At 50.9% G+C, this 25,392-nt stretch overlaps 1 protein-coding gene across 6 annotated transcripts in view; it reads left to right on the plus strand.

Moving 5' to 3' along the window:
- Window positions 1-25,392, plus strand: part of CADM1 (cell adhesion molecule 1) — a 337,249-nt gene that overhangs the window by 294,487 nt on the left and 17,370 nt on the right. For 2 of the 6 annotated variants that reach the window (XM_084893901.1, XM_084893902.1), the window contains exons 6-9: window positions 3,026-3,125; window positions 6,315-6,487; window positions 11,139-11,216; window positions 21,082-21,114. In XM_084893901.1, the coding sequence (XP_084750027.1) occupies window positions 3,026-3,125; window positions 6,315-6,487; window positions 11,139-11,216; window positions 21,082-21,114 (384 nt within the window). The remainder of the gene's footprint in view (window positions 1-3,025; window positions 3,126-6,314; window positions 6,488-11,138; window positions 11,217-21,081; window positions 21,115-25,392) is intronic. The other 4 variants (XM_084893903.1, XM_084893905.1, XM_084893904.1 and 1 more) reach the window with 3 other exon arrangements.

The following is a 25,392-nucleotide window of genomic DNA, read 5'->3' on the forward strand; positions in this document are numbered from 1 at the left end:
AAACATAAGTTCCAGATATAGCAAACGTATAGCTTGTTCTTGTTCTTTCTAATTTATGTGAAAATTGATGACCGGTAAGCAGCCATTAGTAACATAAAGAAACATTTACCTAAAACAAATTCAGTTGTACTGAAAAGGCGGAGGGGATTAGATGTTCAGCACTCTCTTTGTTTTTAACTAGAGGCCTGGTGCATGAATCCGTGCACAGGTGGGGATGGGATCCCAGCTCAAGCCCCCAAGCTTGTAGCCCCAGTTCACACCCCCCAGCGTCCTAGCCCCACAGCCCTGCCTGGCACCCTGCCATGGCCTGGCACCACCCTGTTACCTGTTACACCATCCCATCTGCCAGGAGATCTGTCACAGCCGGGCAACAGCCCCAGTCCCCGCATCACCACTGGTTGCCTTCTGCAGATCAATCAGGCCCCCACTCACACCTGCCTTGGCCTGGCACTGCCCGCTCGCCTGCTCCACCATCCCGCTGCGGTCCCGCTCTCGTTGGGGCCCACTGGGGCCAGCAGTACCTCCACTGCCGCCCACTGCCAGCGCCTCATCGCCGATGCCCGCCATGTTCCGCGCCACCCCCGATGGTTAGCACACGACATAGCAAGCAGTCAAACTCCTGGTGGTCAAACTCCCGGTCGAACAGTTTGCATACCAGGCTTTTATTGCGTAGGGTGGACGTTGAGCATGTAGAACCCTTAGTGGCTATGCTGAAAGCATTCCCTCTCTGATTGCTCGTGAATTACACATGGGGAAAGAAAGCCTTGGATACAACCTCTGCTTCCCCTAAATTGCCGAGCTGAAGTCAGCAGCGCATGGAAAACCTAGCCCTTCCGTGAGTCAGAGATTAGCCCCTAAGCAAACATGACATTTCAGCCCGATTAGGGGCTTTACCTTCAGTCTCACCCAGAATGGTTCACGGTGAGAATGACAGAGGCTCCCGACCACGGACTCTGTCCCTGATGCTGCTTCTGAGAATGAACTCCAAGGGAGCGGGTCTCGTGTGGTCTCTGTTGTTGTTGTGTTTGTTTTTCATAAACTTCCCCAGCCAGCCTCTATGTGTGTGTCCCATCACCAAAACCAACAGGCATGGCGGCATGTAGCTTACGGCAGAGCCCGTAGCTCTCAGAGGAGCTCTAGCGCCCTCCAGCAGTCCGTCCTCGGTCAAGGTCATCCTGCTGGCCTGTGCCTTTCTTTACTGATTCGCTTCCTACACAGTCATCAGCTGGAAACCCTCGCCATTTTGCTGCTAAGCATCTCTTTCGCCAGCAGGTCTGAGAATAGAGCCGTCACCTGCACCTCCTCTGGCACTCAGGCCGGCAAGCCTGTCTCTGAAAAGTGACCCAGCTTCTCGGGAAGCTCTGCCCACTCACCGTGTCAGCGTGGGGGTGGGGAGGGGTGCTTCCCAAAGGCCTCGCGTGCCTTGTGGTTTTCAGCCATAAGAGAGAGATCTCTGATGGGAAGCAAGACCTCTGGTACACCAGGAAAGCAGCCACCCAGGAGAAGGCCTCATGTGCAGCCTGGCCAGCGGGTCCGGCTGAGACAGGCTGAGCCCCGGTCCGGAGTCCTCCCTGGTTCCATAGGAGGAATGCTAATGAGCGGCCACCGCTTGTAAAGGCCAGGGGGCTGTTGTTTGGGCCTGTGATTGCCTGACAGAGGGGAGAAATGGAAATTATTTTGACCTTTCAGCCAACTGATGTCTTGCCCTCTCACATTTATTACGCTTGGGAATATTTTCAAAAATATACATTTACAGAGTCACAGAATTAAATGAGAAACTGATTTAGGGATTAATAGCTTGTTCAGAACAGACAAAAAGTAAAACCCCAGTTTCATCTAGGTTTTATTTGTAAATGTATCTGCCTGGGTATTTAACTCCAAGATCGTCCTCTCCCCTTCTTAGTCCCTGCCCCTCCCTCACTTAGCTCTCATACGCTTACAAACTCTGTTTTGTTTTGTTTCTTGTTTTGTGTGTGTGTTTTTTTTTAAATATATTTTTATTGATTTCAGAGAGGGAGAGAGAGAAACATCAGTGATGAGAGAAAATCATTGATTGGCTGCCTTCTGTATGCCCTCTACTGGGGATTGAGCCCGAAACCCAGACATGTGCCCTTGACCAGAATCAAACCCGGGAACCCCAGTCTGCAGTCCGATGCTCTGTCCACTGAGCCAAACCACTAGGATACAAACTCAGTATTTAAGTGGCTAGTGGAAGTAAGAATAGCCGGATCACCTACCTAAGTACTTCCCTGCACACTTGGTGTTAACATGGATTGTTATTGGAAAACATAATTTTGAATCAGAAATTTCCCCCAACATGCATTTCTTGGGACCCTCTCTCAGGCTTATTTCTGCTCCATTCTCCGCACCAGTGTTCTCATCCACAAAACCCGGGCTGTTTCTCCACCGGTTTCCGTCCCCAGGTCAGGCACTCAGGAGACTGTGGGAACCCTTCCTTTGTGCTTTTGTTTACCTGCGAGAAGTCCGAGTTTAACTATTTGACTACGAGCCACCAGGACTCCCATCTCCCTGTCTGCAAAACCGCTCGAGTAGAACGGGGAATTGTGCCTTTCCCATTTGAAAACGAGCATAGAAGAGGCAAACTCATTAATATGCAGCGTCACAACGCATTGTCGCACAGTAACATATGATATATGATAAAATGTATCAATTCCGAGCGCCACAAATATCTGCGGCTTCACCTCAGCATGAAAGCAAATGAGTTTCCTTTAGCTTGAGTGAGTCTGGAGATAAACTTCAATGTAACGAAATGTATTTCACAGGAAATATTTGATGTGGCACAGTTGGCTTATGAATCTCTTATCTATTCTGGTTCACTCCTTAGCGTTATTAGGCTATTTAATTTGAGCAAATGCCAGGATTACTAACTAATTAGAAGGGAGTTAGCGAAGGCGGCGGGTGGGGCCGGTGGGGGCTGGCACTCCGGGCGGGTGGCAGAAGCTCGCCTGATGGTGCCTGACGATACCATCCTCTAAACATTGTCCTTTGTGTTGTTGTCACACAGATAAGCCTCGGGTGCACATTCAGATGACTTACCCTCTGCAAGGCCTGACCCGGGAAGGGGACGCGCTTGAACTAACCTGTGAAGTCAGCGGGAAACCCCAGTAAGTTCTCAAGGCCAAGGTCAGCCGGGGTGGGAGAATCGGGGGTGTCACAGCAGCAAAGGTCACCACGCAGAGATTGGCCTGTGAGTCTCTCCTGCTGTAAAGGTGGAATATTTTTTCAGGAAGTAAAAGAATATTCAGTGGAATAAATATCTGTGGTTCTTAATGGTGACCTTAGGGGGGGAAAAATGAAATACCAGCTAAGATTGAAATCTCAGCTAATTCCATTTTATAATCAGCACATGATTGTTAAAACTGTTTTCTCTCCTACACAAAAAAATAATCCCAATAAATGGTTGGTGTGCCCACAATCTAATGATATATCTACTGCCCCCGTGTTAATGTCTAAGCCGCCAGAAGGATAGCTTTTAGACAAAAATTAAGCTGCTGTGTTTAGGGCCAGCCGGGGGAAAATGAATATGCCCTACCTTTGATTTTGCTTCTCTTTCCTGCAAAGAAAAGCAACTACTGGGATTATTTTAGTTAGTAAGGAATGATTCAGGAACTTTCCTCAAGATATATACAGCATCTCCCCCACCCAAATGTATACACACCTTAACAGCTAATAGCTCAGTTTTGAAAATGAAATGTATTTTAATAAACACTGCCTTATAATTATTCAAAGTGTGTGTATCTGTTCTGGGGGGATACCCTATATATGTGTGTGAAAAGAACCAACCAACACTCTAGTTTCATTGCAAGTGTGAAGAAGGTGCTTGCCCCTGCTAGACGAATGAAGGCAAATTAGAGAAACTGCGTGTCATCACTAATGCGGCAAAGCCCACCGCAGTGTAGCCGGGGAGGAGGGGGACTCCCTCCCTCGGAGTGAAGATGGGTGTTAACTGCTTCTGAGGGGAAAGAAACCCATGGAACCTAAAGGGGCACCTCGGGGCAGTGCCAGGACCCGCACTCAAACTCCCAGCGTCCCCAACAGCACAGCCTTGAGCTCCCCCTGCTGTCCCCCCGGCATGGTTTTCTCCTCTCAGTGTTGCGGACCAGCGTCATTGTCACCGTCTTCCTGTGAGGAACAGGGAGCATCTGAACAAGAAGCTGTGGAGAGGGCTTTCCCACAGCAGCTAAGGAACGGCCCGTGGTGGGGACGGGAGCCGCGAGCCTGGCCGCAGGAGGCTCTCTTCTCACCCCACCGCTCCAGGGCCGCGTCTCTCTCCCAGGGCCCGGCCTGGCTGCTCTCTGTCCTGGCCGCCGCCCTTTGCAAGGCGGCCTTCGGAGGTAGCAGGCGTCTTGCGCGTCTCCTGGTGTCCAGAGTTGCCTCTCCTCTGTGAATGCTGGGAGACTCGATGTCTCCTCTGAAGACGGCTTGAGCGATGCCCTGGTTAGCAGCTTGCCCTCTCCCAAACAATCCCAGGAGAGAAGATTGTGCTCACGGGCCGCTTGCCGCTTGGGATACCTGTGTTCAGCCACATTAACTGCGCTCCCAGCGTGTGGCTTGCTGAACTATGTTTTGTCTGTTTCTTCTGCTGAAGAAGGTGCTGTGTTCGATGGAATGTGCCACGGGGACCGAAATGACCCGTTTCCTTGGCACATGGATGCCAGAGAGGCTGTTTGTTCCTGTCGCAAAGGAACAGGTGCAAGTCTGAGCAAGCTGGCATCGCTGCTGCTGACCCAACCTGCACGTGGCCTGTTCGCTTCCTCCAGAAATGGCAGAGAGCCGTGGCCCACAAACTTCGGCTCCAGAGCCACCTGCGGCTCTTTGGCCCCTTGAGTGTGGCTCTTCTACAAAATATCACAGCCTGGGCGAGTCTGTTTTGAAGAAGTGGCGTTAGAAAAAGTTTAAGTTTAAAAAATTTGGCTCTCAAAAGAAATTTCAGTTGTTGTATTGTTGGTATTCGGCTTTGTGGACTAATGAGTTTGCTGACCACTGGCCTGGAATGAAAGGGGTCCTTTGACTTGCCCTTAGAGCTGCGCCCGTGCCCAGCACACACCCTGGTGGTGGTCGCAGCTGTCCGGCACAGGACCCCAGTCTGGGCTCAGATGGGCCCGCTGGCCGCTGCCCGCACGGAGCACCTGCGGTGCTGATTCTTAAATGACATACCAGCTGTGCCAGCAGGCACTTGTGTCGTTAAAGAAAATGGTAACCTCAGGTCCCCTTTGGAGGTTGGGATGCTGCTGGACAGGCGCCTGAGTCTCCGCCCCCAGCAGCTCCTTTGTCGCATCGCTGCCCCCGGAGGTGGCTCCTGGAGGTGGCGCCCGGAGGTGGCGCTGGGACAGGGATGTTCCCCTGCACTGGAGTGGGCCCCACTCTCCCTTCAGCCCCATTCAGGTACAGTCCTGTCATGGCCGCGATTTCCTCGATTTCCTTGATTTCCTTGGAGGTCGAAGGAGCCGCCCGAAAGACGCTAGTTGCAAAGATGCTGTGGAAGAATCATTTGTGTGGGCAGTTCTGGCTCTGGTGCATCTTGGGAAATGTGCTTCTTCCAGATGGACCAAATGTGGTACTTAAATCACTCATGCACCGTGCTCCCTGCAGAGTTGGCCCCAGGGTCCCTCGGGGTGGGGATGCCCTGAGGCCTCCAACTTTGGGTGCACACAGGGCAGAGCGGGGCAGGGGGCCTGGCAGAGCCTGAGAGGAGGCACTGCCAGGAAGCACAGCACCACGTGGCCGCGGGCAGCGGGCGGCACGGCTGGATTGGAGGAGGGCAGAGGAAGCGATCGCATCTTTCCACAATGAGAAAAGGTGGTCCTCCCAGAGCAGAGCCCAAGGCATGGGCTCCTCGGGTGCGGAAGCCCGTTCCTTCTTGTGAAACTGGAAATCCATTTCAATATCACACGTGTCTTCTAAGCAGGTGTCTTGTGGTGCCGGTCACCACCAGATTAATGCCTGCATCGCTAGCCCAGGGTGCAGGCTCCCCTCGTTAATGAGAGGAATAACAATGGGTGAGCTCCGTCCTAGCAGAATTGGTGTGAAACCAGACCAAATAGGATGGCTGGTTATTTCCTGATTTGTTGAAGGTAAATTGGAAATAATGAGACTCCCACTTGCGGCGTGTTGAAAGTTTTTCAACACCTGATCACGTTGAAAGAAAATTATATCCCAAACAAATGTTTTGGAGACTTCACAGCTGGTAATTCTGTGAGCGTAAGCTGCCTGCCGTAGTCCCCTCTGATGGTGTCGCCCTGCGTGCGGTTTACCGAGGGCGATGACGCGCCTGTCCCCCCTCTTCCCGGCAGGCCTGTCAAGGTGACCTGGGTGCGAGTCGATGATGAGATGCCCCAGCACGCCGTGCTGTCCGGGCCCAACCTGTTCATCAATAACCTCAACAAGACCGACAACGGGACGTACCGCTGCGAGGCCTACAACGTCGTGGGGAAGGCGCACTCGGACTATACGCTGTATGTATATGGTACGTGCGATGCAGCTCTCCTCCCTCAGCCTCCGCACACGCTGCTGCTGCTTGTAACTCTCTCCCCAGGTCTTTGGTCGAGTGGAAAGCCCACAGCCCAGTTGTTTCCTTCAAGAACTTGAAGATGCAGGGCCTGGGGCAGACCCTGGCGTCTCCCTGGGAGGGCGGTGCCAGTCCTCTCCCTCTAACGAGGGGCCTGCCAGCCAGGACGGCGGGGTCCCCAGGCACCTGGGAGGGAGATGGCGTGAGAACTAACGACTGCAGAATCCAACCTGAGCAGTCCATGCTTTTCAGCTTAGGAAGTGTATTCCCCTGGGTATTTTCTAGGATGCCTGGGCTAGCCTTTCTCCTGCTCTGATGAGCAAACCACCCTACTCTCTGCAGGAACCTGTTAGATTACAAGAAGTTGCTAGGTAGTAAATAAATGGGGAAAAACAGAAGGTCCTTGGTATCTACCTTAACAACCTATAGGTACTGCTTTAGACACCTTTTTTAAAATTTGTTTGCTCTCTTAATATCTTTTTACAGGATCGTTAAAGCACGTTTCAATGAATATCATTCTCTAATCACATTTTAGTGAGCATCCCGCCGTGTGCCGGGCGTTTTAAACCTTTTCCCCACTTACATCTTCCTGTCAGCTGTGTGTGGCGGCCGTTCCCCCTTAGCTGAGGGAGCACCGCCTGTCCGGTCTAACTATGACAAACCGGGTCACTTCTGCTCCGAGGCGGTGTCTTGGTTAGGGTAATACCAGGAAAAAGAGCCATGGACTGACAGGACACAGAATGAGTAACCATAGGCGGGAAAATGCCAGCGTCTCATAAATATCTGAGGGTGTGAGTGCATGTCTTCCTTCTTGTTAGGAGTGTAAATGACCCCGCTATGAGTATACTAGTATACACATATGCACACATGACATACTTATTTACAGCATACTGTCTCTGAACCTGGCTACTTTCCTTGTGAAGAAAATAGAAATCGCATTCTTTTTGATGAGATGGAAGGAGGCTTTACACCCTATCTAGGTGGATATTAGAATAAAATCTATAGCCCACCCCTGAGGTTTGTCCTTAGCATAATGCACAATTCCAGGATCACTTCTAGTCCCCATTAGTAGACCCCTGAGGTCAGGGGGTGCTGGCTCACTGCCCCGTTACCTGTGCTCTGCACACGATGGCATTCCTTCCCCCCGTGGTTAAGGCAGCCAGAGTGGAGGAATGGCTTTCCCAGGTGGGTGCCCTCCTTTTGGGTGACAATCCACAGAGCTACTCCATCCCTCAGACTACTCAAACGATGTGCCACTGGCAGCACTGGCAGGTGCATGCCTCCCTCTTGCTTCCAAACTCGCCCCTCTGTTCTGTGAGGCAGGGTGTGAACCTCAGGTGACCCCCACGTTGCTGTTACCCAGGTTTAGACTTTGGTTCATTTCTCCTTAAAAGTGCAGGTTTTAGAAAGCAGTGACAGATTCCCGCCAGCCTATTATATGCTTCCTTGAATCAGAAGACTCAAATACCTAGAAAAACAATGTTGATTTATTGTACTTGCCGCTCCCATACCTCCAGATGAGAAACACTTTATGGGTTTGGTGGACAGCTCTATGTGGATAATTTGGGGTACTAGCTCATGGCTAGGATCTATTCCACACCATAGTGTGACTGGCTGTTTTACATGCATAATCACCTCTGATCTCCACAGTATTATTAGGAGGGAGGTAAGCATTGTCTTCATCCCATTGTACAGATGATAAAATGAGGCTTAGAAAGGTCACATAACTTGTCCAAGTTCACAAGGTTACTAAGTCAGAGTCTTGGTACTTTGACTCCCAAGTCCACAGGGACATTTATGTCTTTCTTTGTAGTTCCTTTTATTCTCACTGATTTCTACTAGAAAAATCCCCTCCAACATAAGACTGCTTTTTTTGGAATTAACTCCACTGGGCCAGAGTGCATTATTGGAAACCCAAGAAACATAGAGACCTGCATGTTAGGTTAGCACCGTGGTTGGCAAACTACAGCTCGCGGGCCACATGAGGCTCTTTGGCCCCTTGAGTGTGGCTCTTCCACAAAATACCACGGCCTGGACGAGTCTTTTTTGAAGAAGTGGCATTAGAAGAAGTTGAAGTTTAAAAAATTTGGCTCTCAAAAGAAATTTCAATCGTTGTACTGTTGATATTTGTCTCTGTGGGCTAATGAGTTTGCCGGCCACTGGGTTAGCACATGTCATTCACACGTGTCCCCCCCAGAATAGGGCCTTGTCCTTGACAGGGGCCTTGTGGGGTCTACACTGTACCGCCTACCTCTGTGCCCCTCGAAGGCCTTGGACAGCCGGCTAGCATACTCACCTGAGGTGTTGCTAGTCTGTAGATAAAATATTCTAGCAATCTGAGAAGATGGTGAATAGGTTTTCTTTTCAAAGCTGATTTACTGTGCTACTACATTAACTTACAAAGTGCTTTCTGAGCTAAGAGTTAGCATTCCTTTACGATGTTTAATTCTCTGGAAGTAACTTCTGTACCTCGAGAATCTGGCTGCTTCGTGCCTGAGCCCCAATTTGTTTTTGTTCCGTTGCTTCCGTGTGTCAAGCCCAGCTCATTAGCTCCCACTCCGCATTTTTTAAGTAGCGGCTCGTGTTGCTCTTGATGCTGGACACGATCGGAGCATTGCGGTTTTACCTGTTAGCGGAATCTAATTCAGTTAGGTCACTTGAGCCAGATGTGAAGGACAGCGTGTTCCCGACAGTGATGAAAATAATTGAAAACGTGTGATTGTCCACAAAATGAAAAGAACTGTTGACCTGAAGTCTCTGCCCTCATTAGGATGGCCTGGTCCTTGTTTATAACCATTTTTTCAAATCACCTTCAGGTCCTCTTTGATTGACTTGTGGACATCACATATTTGTGCCAATACGTTTACAGACAGGTACAGAAATAGCAGCCTAGAGTGTCAGGGGAAGCCCAGGTACAGATGGGGCCATTTGGTGATACGTGCTGGAATTGAACCAGCACATTAGCTGCCCGCTGCTGGGCAGCAGGCGCCTCTCCGGTGCAGTGGGCTGGGCATTGGAGGGAGCGGAAGTCTTCAGCGCTGGCTCAGGGCCCACGCGCCTTGCTCGTCTGTGTCTGCACCGACACGTGGGGGAGGGGGCAGTAATTGCATCCAGGTGCGCAGCCAGGTCATACCTGTGGCCCCTGAGAGGGTATCAGGAGCAAGATGGAGCATGCTGCCCATTCTTCTTAAAAGGAAGTCTTGAAATCATCAACTTAACGATTTCTACTTGGAGGAGAATGAGATTTTGTTTTGTTTTTGTTTTTAGTGGCTTCCTTCTAGTCTTACATGAGGCTGCTTCAACAATAGTTCAAACCGCTTCTGTCCTCAACTTAAATAAATAATGTCTCCTATAAAACGGAACGATTTGCTGTTGATTCTTCCCTGTCAAATGAGTACATATGTGTATGTCTGAGAGAAGTCTGTGAGGGACATTAAAGCCTCAGATTATTGAGGTAGGGATCACTTTAAACAGGTATTATAACCAAGAACCAAGATAATGTTTTCGTAAACTTTCAGGAAGTTGCACAAAGCCCAGTAAAGGTGCAGTATACCGGTATAATTAAAGTTTTGATGTATTAATTAGACATCTGAGAGCTCACTGGAGATTAAAGGACACCAGATGTGTCAGGGAGAAAAAAAAATGACATGCTTTAGATAAAATTTAAAATCAAAAGCCTTCAAGTCATCTTCTGCTCTGTTACAGCGGAACGGTGGCTTAGTTCAAAGTCTTGCTGACAGTTAACACATTCGGTTTGATCATTTGGGCTTGGAATTTCTCTCCTTCATATCTGCCCTTCCCTTTCCCCCCAAATCATTTTTGAGATGACAGACGGATATACAGCGCTCAGCACCTGACAGAGGCTTCCCTGGGATCCCGGCCCCGAGGGCCAGGCCTCACTGACTCCTCCTTCTCTTGTTCACAAGACTGAAAGCGCTCCTTCGGTTTCATCCTTGTTGTCCACTTAGGTCAAGCTCTTAACAGGAGCAAAGCCAGCTAACTTACCCATATCGATAAGTTGTAAAATGTTACTGGCTTTTAAGAAAGAAAATCTCCTGTGTCTTGGAATGTGGTATTTAGTGGCAGCATCCTCTCTTCTCCGAGTGGAAGTGTGCAGAGAGCAGAGCGTTCTCGCCTGCTGCTGGCTATGTTGATGGAAATGACAGGGTCAGCGTTCCTAAGAGCAGGGACGCAGGAGCACACCGAGGCCACGGGAGCCTGCAGACAGAGCGCTCCACCTGCTCCCTCCCTCCCGTCTGTGACAGTATCAAGTGAACAGCACCCATCGCACCCGGAAGTGGGGAGCTGGTTTAACCTCAGCTTTGAAATTGGATCCAGTGGGATGCCCTATGTTTTTTTGTTGTTGTTTTTTGTCCTCCCTTTCTGCTTCACATCTCCTCATCTTCATTGATATCATTCTTTTCTTAGCTCTTCCCACCAGGGCTTCGTGATGTCATTGGAAGACACAGATCTTTGGAGGAGCCTTTTGGTTTTAAAGGGGAATCATCAAACAAACATCTCGGTGTCCTTGTGCCTTTGTTTTGTCATTACTGGTCATTGTTGTGTTCAGCATTGTGGGTTTGATTTTCCTTTTTTTTTTTTTATCCAGATCCCCCCACAACTCTCCCTCCTCCCACAACAACCACCACCACCACCACCACCACCACCACCCTTACCATCATCGCAGGTATGGTACTTCATTCCCATGGAAATGTCCTGCATGGTGTTGTCTTTCTGGTATGTATACAACGAGGCCTCCATGTCCCCTTTCAGTCATCGGGATGTCATTGCTCCTGCAATTTTGAACTCAACGACTGTATTCTTAGGCTGAATCTTAAGGACCTCCAGCAGATCAGAGATCTTGCAGCTTATCCGTAAGAGAACTCTTTTTTTAAGCATCACTATGTAAGCAGAATGGTAGGGACAATGGCAGCCTGTCTTAGAGGACAGGCTGGTGGCGTAGGCTCAGCCATGGTTGTCGAATGGTAAGTATTCTGGCCGTGCATCTTCTCCTTGTCTCAACTTCATCTTAATCCCCATGAATGAAAACGCACCCCCTTTCACATGCCCGTGTGGCCATGTTCCCAACGCGTCGCCATCCTTCCTGCTTGAGACTGCCTGCTGATCATGCCGCCCGTTCGGGCCGCCTGCGTAGTGAGGAGAGATCAGAGGCAGCCACTGCCTTTGTGGTGCTGGGCACCTGGCTGCCCTCGGAGAAATGTGGAGGGTGGAGCCGCCGTAGCTGCGGGAACGGCTTTCTCTCTGCACCGTTTGAAGCTCCTGTTCAAAGTGAGATTCACAGTCTCCCATTCTGTCACTGAGTGGGGATCCCGCCATGTACCCCTTTCTCAGACCCCAGCGGCTCTCAGCTCATCCGGGAGCCTCAGAGGCCTCTGTCCACCAGGGTAGGAAGGTCTGGGTGCCATGTCCAGCAGACACGCAGGATTTCCTTAGGTAAGGCCTTTGCTGCTGCACAGAAACACGTAATTCCTCCTGTGAGAAAAACTCTTTGAAGGTGACTCTCTATTTCATTTTGTTGTCTGATGAGACTGCAAGGTCTCGGAGCCATGTGCCCACGTAAACAGTCCTAGCACTGGATTTCTTAAAATCCCGGAATATTCCACTCTCCACCCTTCATGCGAACGCTCTTTCCCGCCCAGCCGTGGCGCATCCCGTACGGTGGCTTTCTGGGGACACTTCGGTTCTCACCCGAGTCCCTGAGGTGGATTCAGAAAAAGTCAAAGTCTTCAGTGAAAGGGAGGCTCATCGAAACTGTTTCCTCCGCCTTCTGTGGAGCAGAGAACTGTCAGCCACTGGTGAGGACGTGTTGAATGTTGTTTATAGAAGCAGCAGTGCCTTCACATAGGGTCTTGGGGAAATCCATCCATTGGTGCTGTGTCACTCGGAGCTCACCTCCGTCCAGCTGCGTTGCAGTCCTTGTCTGGGGAGTTCTGTTCAGCTTCTCCCCCTCCTGGGCTCAGGGAGCTCGCTTTTTGGGTGTCGTGGCTGATTCCTCCACTTCCTCGGTGACTGACTGAGGTGCTCCTTCCCAGCTCCCTTTTCCAGAGCAGCCGTCATCCTCCGAACCAGGCCACCGCCTTATGACCTCTGACCTCTCGTCCAAGGTGCCCCTTGCAGGCTGCGCTCGTGTCCCCGTGTTTCCACAGCCCCTGGGAGCTGCCCTGTCGGTGTCATCAGTTTTGTCACCCGTTCTCAGGTCCCGCGTCAGGAGCCCGTACCCGTTCAGGGCGCCCTGCAGCGGTCCATCTGTCCGTCCTGTAGGCATGGCTTTGGTAGCTCCTTGGGGCGGGGCCCCGAGGGAACCAGCAGGCACCCATTCAGGGCAGTGGAGCCCGCCTGCTGTACGGCTCTACCTTCTCTCATTGAGGGGCTCCCTTTGTGCTGGCCTGTCTTTGGCTTTAGCTTTTTCTTTTGTTAAGACCTGTCCTCCCGTTCCCTGAGCCCTCCCCACTGTCAGTCTCAGCGGAGAGGTGCTTGGTTCCCAGCCCCCACTCTTCACTCCGATCCTCAACCCCCAATCCCCGCTGCGCTTTCTCTGCTGCTGTCAGTTCACGCAGCGCGTTGAAGGACCCTTTAGAAACAAGCGCCGTGTTCTGCCCACGTGGAAGGTGCCTGTGACAGGGCCTGTTCCAGCTTCGCTGTGCTCCCGGCCCCTCGGTCAGTCACGGCTGTGCAGGGCGATCTCCCGGGTGGGCGCTGTGGCTCCTGTGTCGGCTGCTGGCCCCTCTGACCACAGTGCTCTCGTGGTCGTGAATTCCCAGAGCAGTGGACAAAAATGGCCACTAACACAACAATGGAGAACCTGGGCCTTAATGGTGTGATCTTACCTGCTCGCTATGTCTTAGCAAGTTGCTTTGCATCTGTTTCTCTTGCCCGGAAAGTACACCCTGGATGTAACACTGGCTCCTTTCTCCAGACACATTGAAGGGTATGAGCTGAATGGTCCTGCGTCCCATTGAGTAAAGTCCAGGCTGTGCCCCGGACTTGGATCAGGTCTTACAAATTGTCCAAACTGAGCCTTGCCAAACGGGCAGCCAAGTTCACGTCCACTCTCCTCTCCTGCACTGCTCTGTACATTGCAGCTACATTAGCCTCCACAGCTTCAACAGCTAAATCAGCGACAGTGACAGAAAGCCTGGACTTAAAGAAGCAGCAGCCCTCAGCCCTCTGTTGTTTTTCTCCCCGTCACATGCAATAACTGAAACCCGCTCCCAGGTCACAGTTTCATTAGGAAAAAATGTACAGATTCGACAGAAAAATATTGGTGAACTCCACAGGTCATAGTTGATTTCTGGTTTCTCTGAAAGGAAGTATTCCATTGCCACCTCTCGTCTTCTGTAACCAGGGCGTTCCCCCTGTTAGGAGGCAGGCTGCCCTTGAGTTCCCTGTCACCCCTCCCTCGGCACAGCCAGCCCTTCCTCCTGGAGACCAGAGCTCCCTCCTGGAGACGCTGAGAGAGCAATGCAGACCCAGTCTGAAGCCCGGGAGCCACAGGCGCGCAGGTGGGAGGAGCAGGGCGCCCGTCCCCCCTCAGCTCCTCCGTGGGCGTCTGTGCAGGCTCTGGAGCTGAGAGGAGTATGTGGCTTCCCAAGCCTATATGGCCATTCACTGCACGAGAATCCCTGTCCCACTTAAAAAGCAAACGCACACCCAGGCACAGACAGGGAGCCCCGCAGAGCCTCGCGGGACCCACCCTTAGGCGCTCTGGTGTCTTGATGTCTTTCATGGGGGTTGATGACCTGACCATCTATTTCCGTTCCCACCATTGCTATTGGCTGGCACCCCCCCTTTTTGAAAAGTCACCCAGGTTGGGGTTTCATTCGGGTGGATCTGTGCTCTCATGTGGAGGAGCACACTGCCTGCCTGGCGTGGTCCCCAGAGTCCGGAGAACAAACACGGCCCGGCTGGTGGGAAGCCCTCGCGAGGTCCCTCCCAGAGACCAGAAACCTGCCTGGGAAGCCTGGGCCGGGGGTCGGCGCGTTCTGTTTAGTTAGGACTTTGCTGAAGGCAGTTGACGTTGGTGTGAGGTCCACACGGGAGGCCTGCTCTGCGCTTGGTGATCGGTGACCACTTCGCCTGCCGGTGTGGTCACCTTTCCCTCCCTCCCCCTCCCTCCGGGCCCGGGGCATGGGCGCCCAGGCCTCTGGACTGCGTCTCCACTGGCCACGCCCTGAGCTGGGCTCCCAGCCGCCGGTGCCCACGCTCGGTCTAACACCTCCCCGCTCACGGCCGCTCAGGCCATGGCCTCGGCCCGCAGGTCACACTGCATGCGACCCCATGCATTAAACACGGAGTCGCCTCTGAATAAGAAATGAGTAGCTAAGGGGCCAAATTCGGAAGCACATTGAAATCTCCCTTCATAGCAGTGACATAGGTCATTTCTAAGTGAGGTTTTCCCTTTTTTTAAGTACATATCCAATTAGAATGGTTTGTTTCTTGGAAAAGAAAACGGCAAGGTTTGTCTAATTGGCATCTCAGAACTGAAAGCCCCGTTTCCATGAGGCAGTGAGTCCCGCCCTCAGGTTCCCATGGCTACCTTGATGCCTGTCCAGTGGCAGGAGCCGTCCTGTGCGCGGTGGGTACCGAACATCAGCATAGGACGACGTGATGCGGCCCGTCTGCTGGGCACCTATAGGGGGGCGGGGTGGGGGGGTGCAGAGCAGGCCCTGGCCCGGTGTGCAGCCTCTTACTCACGCCTGCGTGCAGGTGGGCAGACAGGCGCCTCTGGGGTGGGAAGCTGCCTGTAGGGCCACTGCTTCGGAGCCTGACTGCCGGCTCCTACTCAGCCTCCTGGTGTCTGCTTTCAGGAAGGCATCCCACAAACACCAGGCCCCCTAATGCACTGTGCTAGCGCCTGTGGGGCCGGAAGCCTCCCATAGCCTAACACTGGCTGAGGGGGATGAGGTCGTGCACGTTGGGGTGCTGTGTAGTCAGCAGAGGGAGGGTCACAGGCGGAGACCGAGGCCAGGGTCAGAGGTCAGTGGTCTAAGAATATGTGTGAATAAGAACGGATGGCAGGCACCCTCCCGCCTGAGGGCCCCTTCTCTGTAGAATTGCCCTGAGCAGGTCCTGGGTCCTGCCCCTAAAGCGGTGGTTCTCGGCCAAGGACAATGTTAACGCACCCATCCCTCCGGTGCCCCGCCCCCTCCCAGGGACGGTGGGCAGCTTCTGGAGACACTTTTGGTGTCACCCCTGGGGCACTGATAGCTCGTAATGGATGGAGGCCACGGATGCTCTAAGCATCCCATCATGCACAAGAAAGAATTCTCTGGCCCCAGTGCTGATTGAAACCCTGCCCTACAGGGAACCAGACTTGAATTTTCTAGGGACTTTGCTCTGGCAGAGGAAAAACCCTTCTGACTTTGGGAAGTGAGCCAGCGGAGAGGAGCAAGGTTGGCAAGCGTGGAGGGGGAAGAAGAAAGAATGGCATTTTGGAAATGAAGCCTGAAGGCCAAACTGTGCCCAGCACTGCCGTGTGTGTGTGTGTGTGTGTGTGTGTGTGTGTGTGTATGTATGTGTGTGCTCTGTGTGTGTGTGTGTGTGTACTCGCTGTTCGAACGTACACCTGCCATCGGTGTTGGAAAGGGCTCATAGGTCCTCCCAGAGTGTCCCAGCTTGCCTTTTCTCTGACGCTGGCATCTGCTCTGTGGAGACGGCTTCCCATCCAGCGCCTCCCCAGCTTCCCGATGCCAGTGTGGCCGCAGACGGGAGATTATTAGGACCCCAGTAACCGCTTATGCCGCCTTTTGTGGAAGAACCACCTTTTAAGTTTTGCCCCCAAAGAACATGGCCATCCTTTTCATACCGTTTTCATTTTACTGATAATTGTTAGCCCGTGACAAACAGTATCCTAGCCCAGCAGTGTGGGCCCATAGCGATTGTGAGGGAAGGGAAGAAATTAACATACTATAGTGACGAAGCTCCTATGAGTCTGCATTTTTTTTTAAAGGAATGAGAGACGGAATGTAATGCTACTATCATAATTCCCATACTTTTCTGCCCCTTGATTAAAAATAACTCGAGATAAAGACTTCACATGCTTCCATACTGAAGCTCTACGGACAGTGCAGACAGTAGCATCAGACATGCAGGCTTCTCAGGCTGAGGAAGGGAAAGCTAGAATACGGACTCGGCAGGAAGGGCCCAGGCCCAGGTCTAACCCGGGAACAGCAGCTGCCGCCGCCTCCCTCTCTGTCCATCACCTCCTCGCAGCACCCTCCCTGCCCCGCCTCCCTGTGCCTTGCCCTTTCTCCCACCAGCATTCTCTCACAACATGACACCGGGATTGTTTTCCTTGTTAAATGAAGCCACTGTACAGGTTCCTATGGTTTTCAGAACATCTGGTTTTCCAATGAAAAGATCTCCGGGCACAGCAGCACCAGCGGACACTTCTGAAGAAGCTTTCAGCAAAGCTTGGAGCTGCTTCGCCTTGTCGTAGCTCTGGCCGGGCCTTTAGCTTCACTTTGTCCCTGTCTGCTTCTCCCGCCTCTGAGGAATCAGACTTTAGTGAAAGCACGACACAGGTGGAAAGAAAATTAACCGCAAAACCAGTAGAAAATAAGTTTTGAAGTTTAATTTTCAAGCACGTGCTTTTGCTTCCAATAGATTTCAAATAAGTATAAACAAATAAATAAACAGAACAATGGTTTGTCCAGGGCAGCACAGCAGTGAAAATAAAATGGTTAGGGGGATTCCTTCCCTGCCCTGGTGTCTGGATTAGAGGCAGCTCCCTCACACACACTGAAGGGGAATTCAATTAAGGAAACCATCGGCTCCTTATTAACTTTAGTTAAGAAAGCAAACTGGGGGGAAGTGTATTAAAATGTGCCTGGACTGCTTAGTATGCTTTCATTTAAGCTTATGACAGTCAAAATGGGAGAATTTAAATTCTTTACAATTAAGCGCTGCTCTGGAGCAGATTGGGTTATTATACCGCATTGTTCTGTACCCGGGCCCCCCCTCCACCCCCCCAGCCTCTCAGGGGCTGCATAGCGGAACAGGGGCTGCGCTGGGCAACTGGAGGAGAGAAGGTATTTAAGGTTGTGAATTTAATTTGGTTCCAGGATTTTCATTTTCATTTATGGCCCCCGTTGTGTGTGAGACCACGGACTAATTTATGGATTAGCTTTAAGCCCCAGCCTGTCACACTCGCTGAGCAGTTCTAAGTTGGAGAGAATCCATATGACAGGATTAGCATGTGCCACAGCAGCGCTTACACAGGACTGTTTCCACTGCATATCGCCCAGCTGCCTCTCCGGCAGTGATTTCCTTTCTACTTGGTTAAATGGCTAGTGTCTCCAGTATCACCCATTGTCGGGGCCTTTCATTTTGTGACTGTCATCTACCGCAACAAGAAATATAGACGATGTTTAATTTATTCAAGCCAGGGCGCCAGGCATCGCTGGTGTGGTTGGGAGACTAAGAAGCAATGCCCACGTTTAGTGAAATGGCATCTTCCAAACAGCGGGGTGGGCCCAGCCTGGGGCACCTTGAGGAGTGACTGGCACAAAGGGGCACGCGTGCTGGGTTTTCAAGAACACGGGATTGTTTGGTGCTGGCCATATAAAACAAATGTGCCATACGTTTGCCCTCATTATAATTAACATTTTTAAAAAACTAAAATAGAGACAATAGCTGGCAAAGTCTTTTCCATTTCCAGCCCTGCAGCACCGCAGTCAGCTCAGCCCGCGGGGCCTGGCTGTCCCGTGGACCCAGCTCTGAGGTGACCCCTGACAGGCAGCACCAGAGGAAGTTGGAAACGCCTCTGAGGGTAATTAGGCGCTCTCACTTTTCCAGTCACCACGGCGCTTGTCACTCATATTGGAAATTTGCTGTTTGCAAGTTGCCTGGTGTACACGGAGAGCGGGACCAAGCCCTGCGCGGCCCCACCCGCGGATTCGCAGGAGTGGGCTTGCACATCGCCCCAGTCTTCTGATTAAGATCCCCTTATAATCCCGCCACACAGGCCGCGCCGCTCCGGAGCCCGGGCTGGTTTCTGCATGAAGTCGTAATGCAATTATGAAGGAGAATTAGATTCTGTCACAGTGCTCTCCTGTGGGGAGCACAGAGTCACTTCTAAAGAATTTTTTTTTTTTTTGTAGTTCTTTATTTGAGATAGCCTCCGTTCAGGTAGCACACCAGATGCTCTTAGAGAAACGGGACCGGCGGCCTGGGCACACCCCCTCCGGCGTGTACCCTCTGCAGCGGCCTCCTTTCCGCCACCTCTCCCGCTGCACAGCCGGTCCTGGTGCTGCCGTTACCGGCTGCAGGAACTGTGCTGCCCCACTGGGCTGTCTGAGAGGCGCTTTTTCCTTCTCTCACTCCCTTTCTCCTGCCCTTTTGGGTACAGCTGATGGGTTTCCCGTCCCCAGAACGGGGAAGCACACTGCACTGTGAACTTGCCTTCATTCATGTTCTCTGCCCACCTGCAAGCCAATGGCCAGCTCCACGCAGTCTGACTTCGTCGACACTGGCATGAGGTGGTGATGGAGGGCGACAGTGCACGTACCCTGGGGAGTCACCGGTTAACCCGCAGCTGTTCTCTGTGAGGGCTCCACCCCCTTGCTTTCATTTCCTGCTAACGATACCCCTGGTGAAATGAAAAGATTAGAAACGCTACTCCGAAAATAACGAGCCCAAGCGTTCACTGCCTTTTGTGAATGTTGAGAGGAGCAGTGCTCAGCTACACAGTGTATGGACATGCATGTATAATACATGTTTCAGCACAAAGTGCATTGCATTTGCCCTTGAAGTTGGGAGTGTCTCAAACTAACATTGAACTTGGGTGTTTCAAGTAAAGAGACGTGTGGACTGTGTCACGAGAATCTGGTGTAGATGTTCCAACTGTACAATTTGGGGTGTTTTTACTGCTGTTTTTTGCTTACAGACTCGACTTGTAAGTATCATGTTATTATGTGGTGAACGTTATGCTTTTCTCTCCTTCACCTGTTCTTCAAAAACCCAGTGAAAAGTTAGGCTGAGCTACAGGAGCCACTCAGACTGCTGGTTAGTTCTCGCTCCTGGGAAGGGCTGTGCGTTCTGACGGAACGGGATCCTGAGGAAACGATGCCAACTGCAGGGGAACACCAGTGCGGCTCCCGGGCCGTGCTTGTGAATGGGAAGCACCAGGCTCATTGGACCAAAACAAAACTATGTAGCATCCCAGTGCATTGAAACATTGCCTCTGTTGAGTCCGAAATTGTCCTTTGAAATCTCCAAAACTTGTGAAAATAGTGACCGCTAGCTGCATCATAGGATGGACAGGTCACCACCGCAGTGCTGCCCAGAGCCCCGCCTCCGCGCCAGGGGACATGGGAGGACATGCCCTGGCGAGGCGTAGAACGGAAATGGCAGCTGGCCAGGCGGCTGACATCGGGATGGAGCTGGTGAGAAGAGTGGTGTCGAAGCGCCTGGGGAAAGAATGTCCCTGTGCATTTTCTAGATGTGTGTGCCCCTTCCACTCTAGCCAAGAGGAAAGAGCAAGTTGATGGAGCTGTGAGTTTGCTGTGAAGAGGAGCCAGTAAGGCCGGCCCAGAGGAAGAACATGCACCTGCATCGGGACTAGAAGGAAGACAGACACATTTCCTCCCACAGCGAGTGCACTTGGCAGTGACAAGACCACGTGCAGTCTCCTGAAGCAGCCGCGCAGGCAGGACTCCGGCGGCTCACAGCACGCATGTGCTTCTGAGTTGTGAGCCGAGGGTTGGCTGGACACTTTAATTTTGGGAGTGTCACATGATTAGAAGTGGCATCTGGCAAGTTGACATGGGTGTTTCCATGACAAACTCCTGCTCTTCAAATGTGCCATAGTAAGATCTGCAGAGTGAGGAATGGCTTAGTGGTGCGTGTGTGTACATGTGTGCACATGTGTATACTAGTGTGTGTGTAGAAATTAATCTGAAAACCTTGACCATATTCCTTGCCAGGGCCTCTCAATTACCAGAACTGCCCAGCTAAGCTCTGCTGAAACAACACTGGGTAGAAAACTGGGACCCATATATCCATCTGCTGGCACCAGAGCATAAGCCATAGGTGACCCAAAAGCTGACTCGGGGACCTGGATTCAGGGAGGCCTGACTGACAGTGCTGCCCCCAGTGCCGGCGGGTGGGTGTAGAACAAAGGCAATGTTTGAATGTATGAATGCATCGTTAGCTTCGACCAGCTTCTGTGTCAAGTCCTGAGCCTGATGCCTTAGGAGCCGTCCGCCAGCTACTGGGCTTGCACTGGTGTTTCTCGTCACGTTGCATGTTCCCTGACTACGCCAGCAAGGAGGCGTGTCCTGGCAGGACCCGAGAACCGAGAGGCTTACCGTCCTCCCCACTGGCTCGCAGCTTTGAGCTAAAGGCATGTCTTAAAACAGTGCAACTCACTTCAAATGCTTTTTTGCTTTTCATTTATTATTGCTTGTCATGCGATGTTCTCTGAAAGCTTGCTCATATATTATCTGTTCCATTTTTTTCCATTTTCCCTTTTTTTGCATGCCGTTCCTCCTGTCTCTTCCCTTCCTCCAATCCTCTGTTCCTGTCTGTAGACACAACGGCGACGACCGAGCCAGCAGTTCACGGTTGGTATCACATTACTGTTTATCTACTTGCTCAGCACTGCTGAGAGGCAAGGCAAGCCTGGGAAAAGAGCAATGCAGTCTTCAAGGGCGGCCGTGTTCCAAGTAGACGGATCGCACTAACATGCCACGATTCTTAAAGCTTGAAAGATGGCGAGTCTTGTCATTTCTGTTGTGAGCCCAGTGCCAGAGTGGCAATTGGAGGGCAGCCTCCTTACTGGCTAGATGGCAGGAGCCTCAGTTTGCACGTGTTCCTTAGTCACATTACCTGCCCAACACTGTAATCACATTATCCACCCAACACTGAAGTCACATAACCTGCCCGACACTCAAGCACCGGGAACTTCAAAACACAGACACTGGCCCATAAACTGTAGCACCAGCACTGCAGGCCCAGGCCGGAGTCCCCGCTGCCTGAGGAAGGGCAGTCACCTGTGTCATTAGCAGTTGAGGCTGGAGGTGGGGATGAAGCATCCTGGCAGTCATGGGGGCTGAGGAGGGCCATGCTCTTCGGTTACCTATGCCCTCGATACCCCACGGCCCATTCTGGCTCACCCTTCACCTCGGTGTGCATAATCGCTTATGCTAACATTTGGCAGGAAACATCTCCAAACCAAGAATGACACCATTTGTATATTGTAACAGCATAACCTGGGATTTTTTTTTAAAATCATTTGTGTGTAGGTATCTTGTAGGAAAAAAATATAAAAACGTTAGTTAAGATTTTCACCAAAAGGTAATAAAATCAGAGTAAAGCTCAGGATGGGCAGGGAGACATCCTTCCCCCATTCCTCCGCTGACGAGGTGGAAGAAGTCTGTTAATTCATGTCGCTGCAGTCAGAAAACCACCATCCTGTGTCATCTGTGGATCACTCATTACTCAGCCCAGCTCTCACCGGGCTGGTGCTGTGCTGGGAGACACCATGTCCGTCTAAAGCAGGCTGAATTTAATCATTGGATCCAAGGCGATTGCTCAATAAGGGGCCTACTTAAATCACTGCATGTCCTGCAGGGTTGGAATCTAAATTCCAACTTAAATGGCAAGAGGGGATCAGCCAAGCCTGTGCCGGTCATTCAGCTTTAGAGAAACAGCTCTTCCTCGCTCAGACTGGCTCCTTAAACAGACCTGCATGGGAGGACCTGCCCTCTGGAGATCTCTGAGCAGAACCTGTCCTCCGAGCGGCCTTGAGGGGCAGGCTTGGCGCCTGGACACGCTGGTGGGGGATTCTGAGAAAGCAAAACAAACTTCAGGGTGCAGCCCTCGCTCACCCTGCTCTTCCCTGCCATTTGCACAGAGGGAAAAGTTCATAAAGTAAGTTAAAGGGCCAAATACACTGACAATCATGAGAAATCAATTAGGTATAAACTTCACTTTCTAAGGTTAATGCCCCATAGTGCTTGTTACATCTCCAGGATCGCACTCCATTAAGCTCAGTTATTTGTAGGTTTCATCATTAATTGAGCACTTCCTGACTTTTATCGATTATTCTCAGAGCTTTAAGGCTATTTTAATGTAGTTCAAGAGATTTTCCTTTATTCTTTTTAAGATGCTTTGAGTTCTGAGCTTCCCATAATTAACTCCAGGGTCAGATGTAACCATAAGATTCCTGAATTTCTGAGATCCCTGAAGAAACATTGATCATGTAGCTCCTAAGACTCCAGAGTTCTGTTTTCTAGGCCCCTTCCCTAAAGTCTATGTTCTTATGTGCCTCTAAGGCACATGTGTCAAACACAAGGCCCGAGGGCCAAATCCAGCCCGCCAGGCCTTGCAATGTGGCCCGCACCGCGCTGTCATCACTGCACTCCGCTGTCAGTTTATGACATTGTCAGTTTATGACTGTTCAGTAAACCATTCGGCCCGCGATTTAGGCTGGATTTTAGATTTTGGCCCCTTCTCTGATTGAGTTCGACACCCCTACTCTAAGGGGAGAAGCTGGAGTTGTGTGGGGCATTCACAGTAGGAAACGTGCCCCCTGACCTGGAAAATGGGAAGTTTTCTAGGGCCAGTCCCGAGTGTAGGACACCATTCTGAGGAGGGCTTCCTCTCTGGTGACCTCCTGATGTGATGCAGTGAAGGCCCTCCGGGCAGGCTTTATGGCTGTCCTCAGGCAGTAAGGATAACCATACTCAGATCATACACATATACATATACATGTATGTGTATATATATATGTTCCAAAAACAATGTATACACACTTTACAGTGGATAGCATAATTTGAAAATGAAATGTATTTTAACAAATACTGCCTTTATAATTATTCAAAATATCTATATACATTTTTTGGACACTATATATGTGTGTATATATATGTATGATATTTTAATCATATCTACATGATTCCTTAGCATCAGGAGAGAAGTGAAATCCCAGGCTGATCCTTATATGCTACATTTATGAATACATTCTCCAACTCACCTAAACTCCTCATGGCATCCCCCCAAAAGGATCCAGCCACTATTTTGAATAGCATATTCTTTGGCAAAGAGCTTTAATGAAAACCAAACTATTGTTTAGAACCTTACGGGCCAAAGGGGAAAGTCCCCTGTCGGGAATGAAATGGTAATCGGAAGGTGGCAGAAACTGCAAAGCAGCTGCCAGATTTCCAAGGAAGTGAAGCTAGAAAACGGACTTTATTTGAGTGAATTCTGGCTGAAACCCCACTCCAAGGTAGTTACTGTCTGACGTAGAGGCACCTCAGAACAGCCTTGCTATGTGCACTCTGGAGACCTGGGCCTGGGAAACGTGGCAACTGAAATGACAAGACTCGTCAGGATGGCCAGTGGCTTTACTGGTCTTGAGGGTTTTTATCCTGGATTTCCTTCCATATTTCTCTTCTGTTAAAAGAAAAAAAGACTTTTACAAAAAGCTTTCCCTTTGAAGACTCGTTAAAACACTTTATTCAAGCTTGTGTTGCTAAAAGTATGTATGAAGTAAGCTGGTTGTTTATGTATGTTGACCATTTGTTCTTAGCAATACCTGATTGGAACAATAAGCATGTTTTGTAAGGTTAGAAGTGCATGGGCATGATTCAAAATCAAATGGATTTTCTCCAAAAAGAAACTAAACAGCAATTAGCCACTCCGTGTTTTTAAGGATCTAACTGGTAGGGCAGATAGTGTAAGAATGGAATGTTTAGCCTAAGGTAGCCGGAGGGGTTTTCTCTGGAGAAGGACCCTGAGCCTTTGTGTTTTTGGAGCTCATCCTTGAGGCCTGGACAGGAAAGCTCCTGTGCTGCGTGTGCATGTCGAGCATTGCTAAGCACACCCCGCCATACCCTGGTCCCCCCTGGTCTGAACCCCATGGCAGAAGTGCATGAGTGGCCTCCAGCACGGACGGTGTACCTGTCATGATGGTTTCTGATGTGTGGGTGCGTGCGGCGGTCTTTCCTTGTCTGTTCAAATGTGGGTGCTTCTCTGTCTGTGTCTTGTGCCTTGTTCTTTCTCTGCCCTGTGTGTCCCCTCTCCACCCCACCCACCTCCCCGTCTGAGGGTTTGGGTGACGGCATGCCCATGGTCTGGAATAGTGCTTGTGCTTTTGCTGCACTGCTGTCAGCTGGCCTCCCCCCGATTCCAGGTGTCCCTCCCTCCTCCCTTCCCTCCCTCCCTCTCTCTCCCCTTCCTTCCCCCTTCCCCCTCCCTCTCTCCATCCCTCCCTCTCCTCTCCTAATTTATTATTATCAAATCTAACTGTTCTTTTGCTTTCCACCTCTTGACACATTAGATGCTGACGATTTCATGAATTTTGATCTCCCAAATGAGTTTTTAAATATTTTTAATTCAGCATGTAATTGTGGTAAGACTCAAGCTTGGAACCCCTCTGAAATAATTTTTCCCTTTCCCTCTCAGTTTCTAAATGTTTATACCTTAGTCCACTGCCCTTAGGTAACCGCCCCACGAATCTTCCTTCCCCTGACTTATTTTCTAAGTAGTGAAAGCCATGATGAAATTCTAAAGGCACATGAAATTCTCACCTTTCTATCCTAATCTTGGGGAAATTCTGAAGCCCGTTTTAAAGGAAAGTGGCCAGCAGTGCGCATTATTACAACCTCTATGTCCGCCACCTGTGTGTCCCCCTCTGCACACCTCCGTCTGCGCGTGCAGTGGCATCCCGAGGCTGGTGTTCCGCCAGCTGGGGCTCTGCAGGCACGCGGGCCGCCGGCAGCAGGCGCGGTGCAGGCTGCAGCCGCCTCGGCCCTGGGGCTCAGCTTGGAAACTGTGTGCTGCTGTCAACCGTGAACCAAATTTCTGCTCCTGGGAAGAAGGGAGGACTCTCCACAAAG

This window comes from Pipistrellus hanaki (genome assembly GCF_964339955.1).
Source record: "Pipistrellus hanaki genome assembly, chromosome: 9".
In the NCBI taxonomy this organism is placed as follows: Eukaryota; Metazoa; Chordata; class Mammalia; order Chiroptera; family Vespertilionidae; genus Pipistrellus; species Pipistrellus hanaki.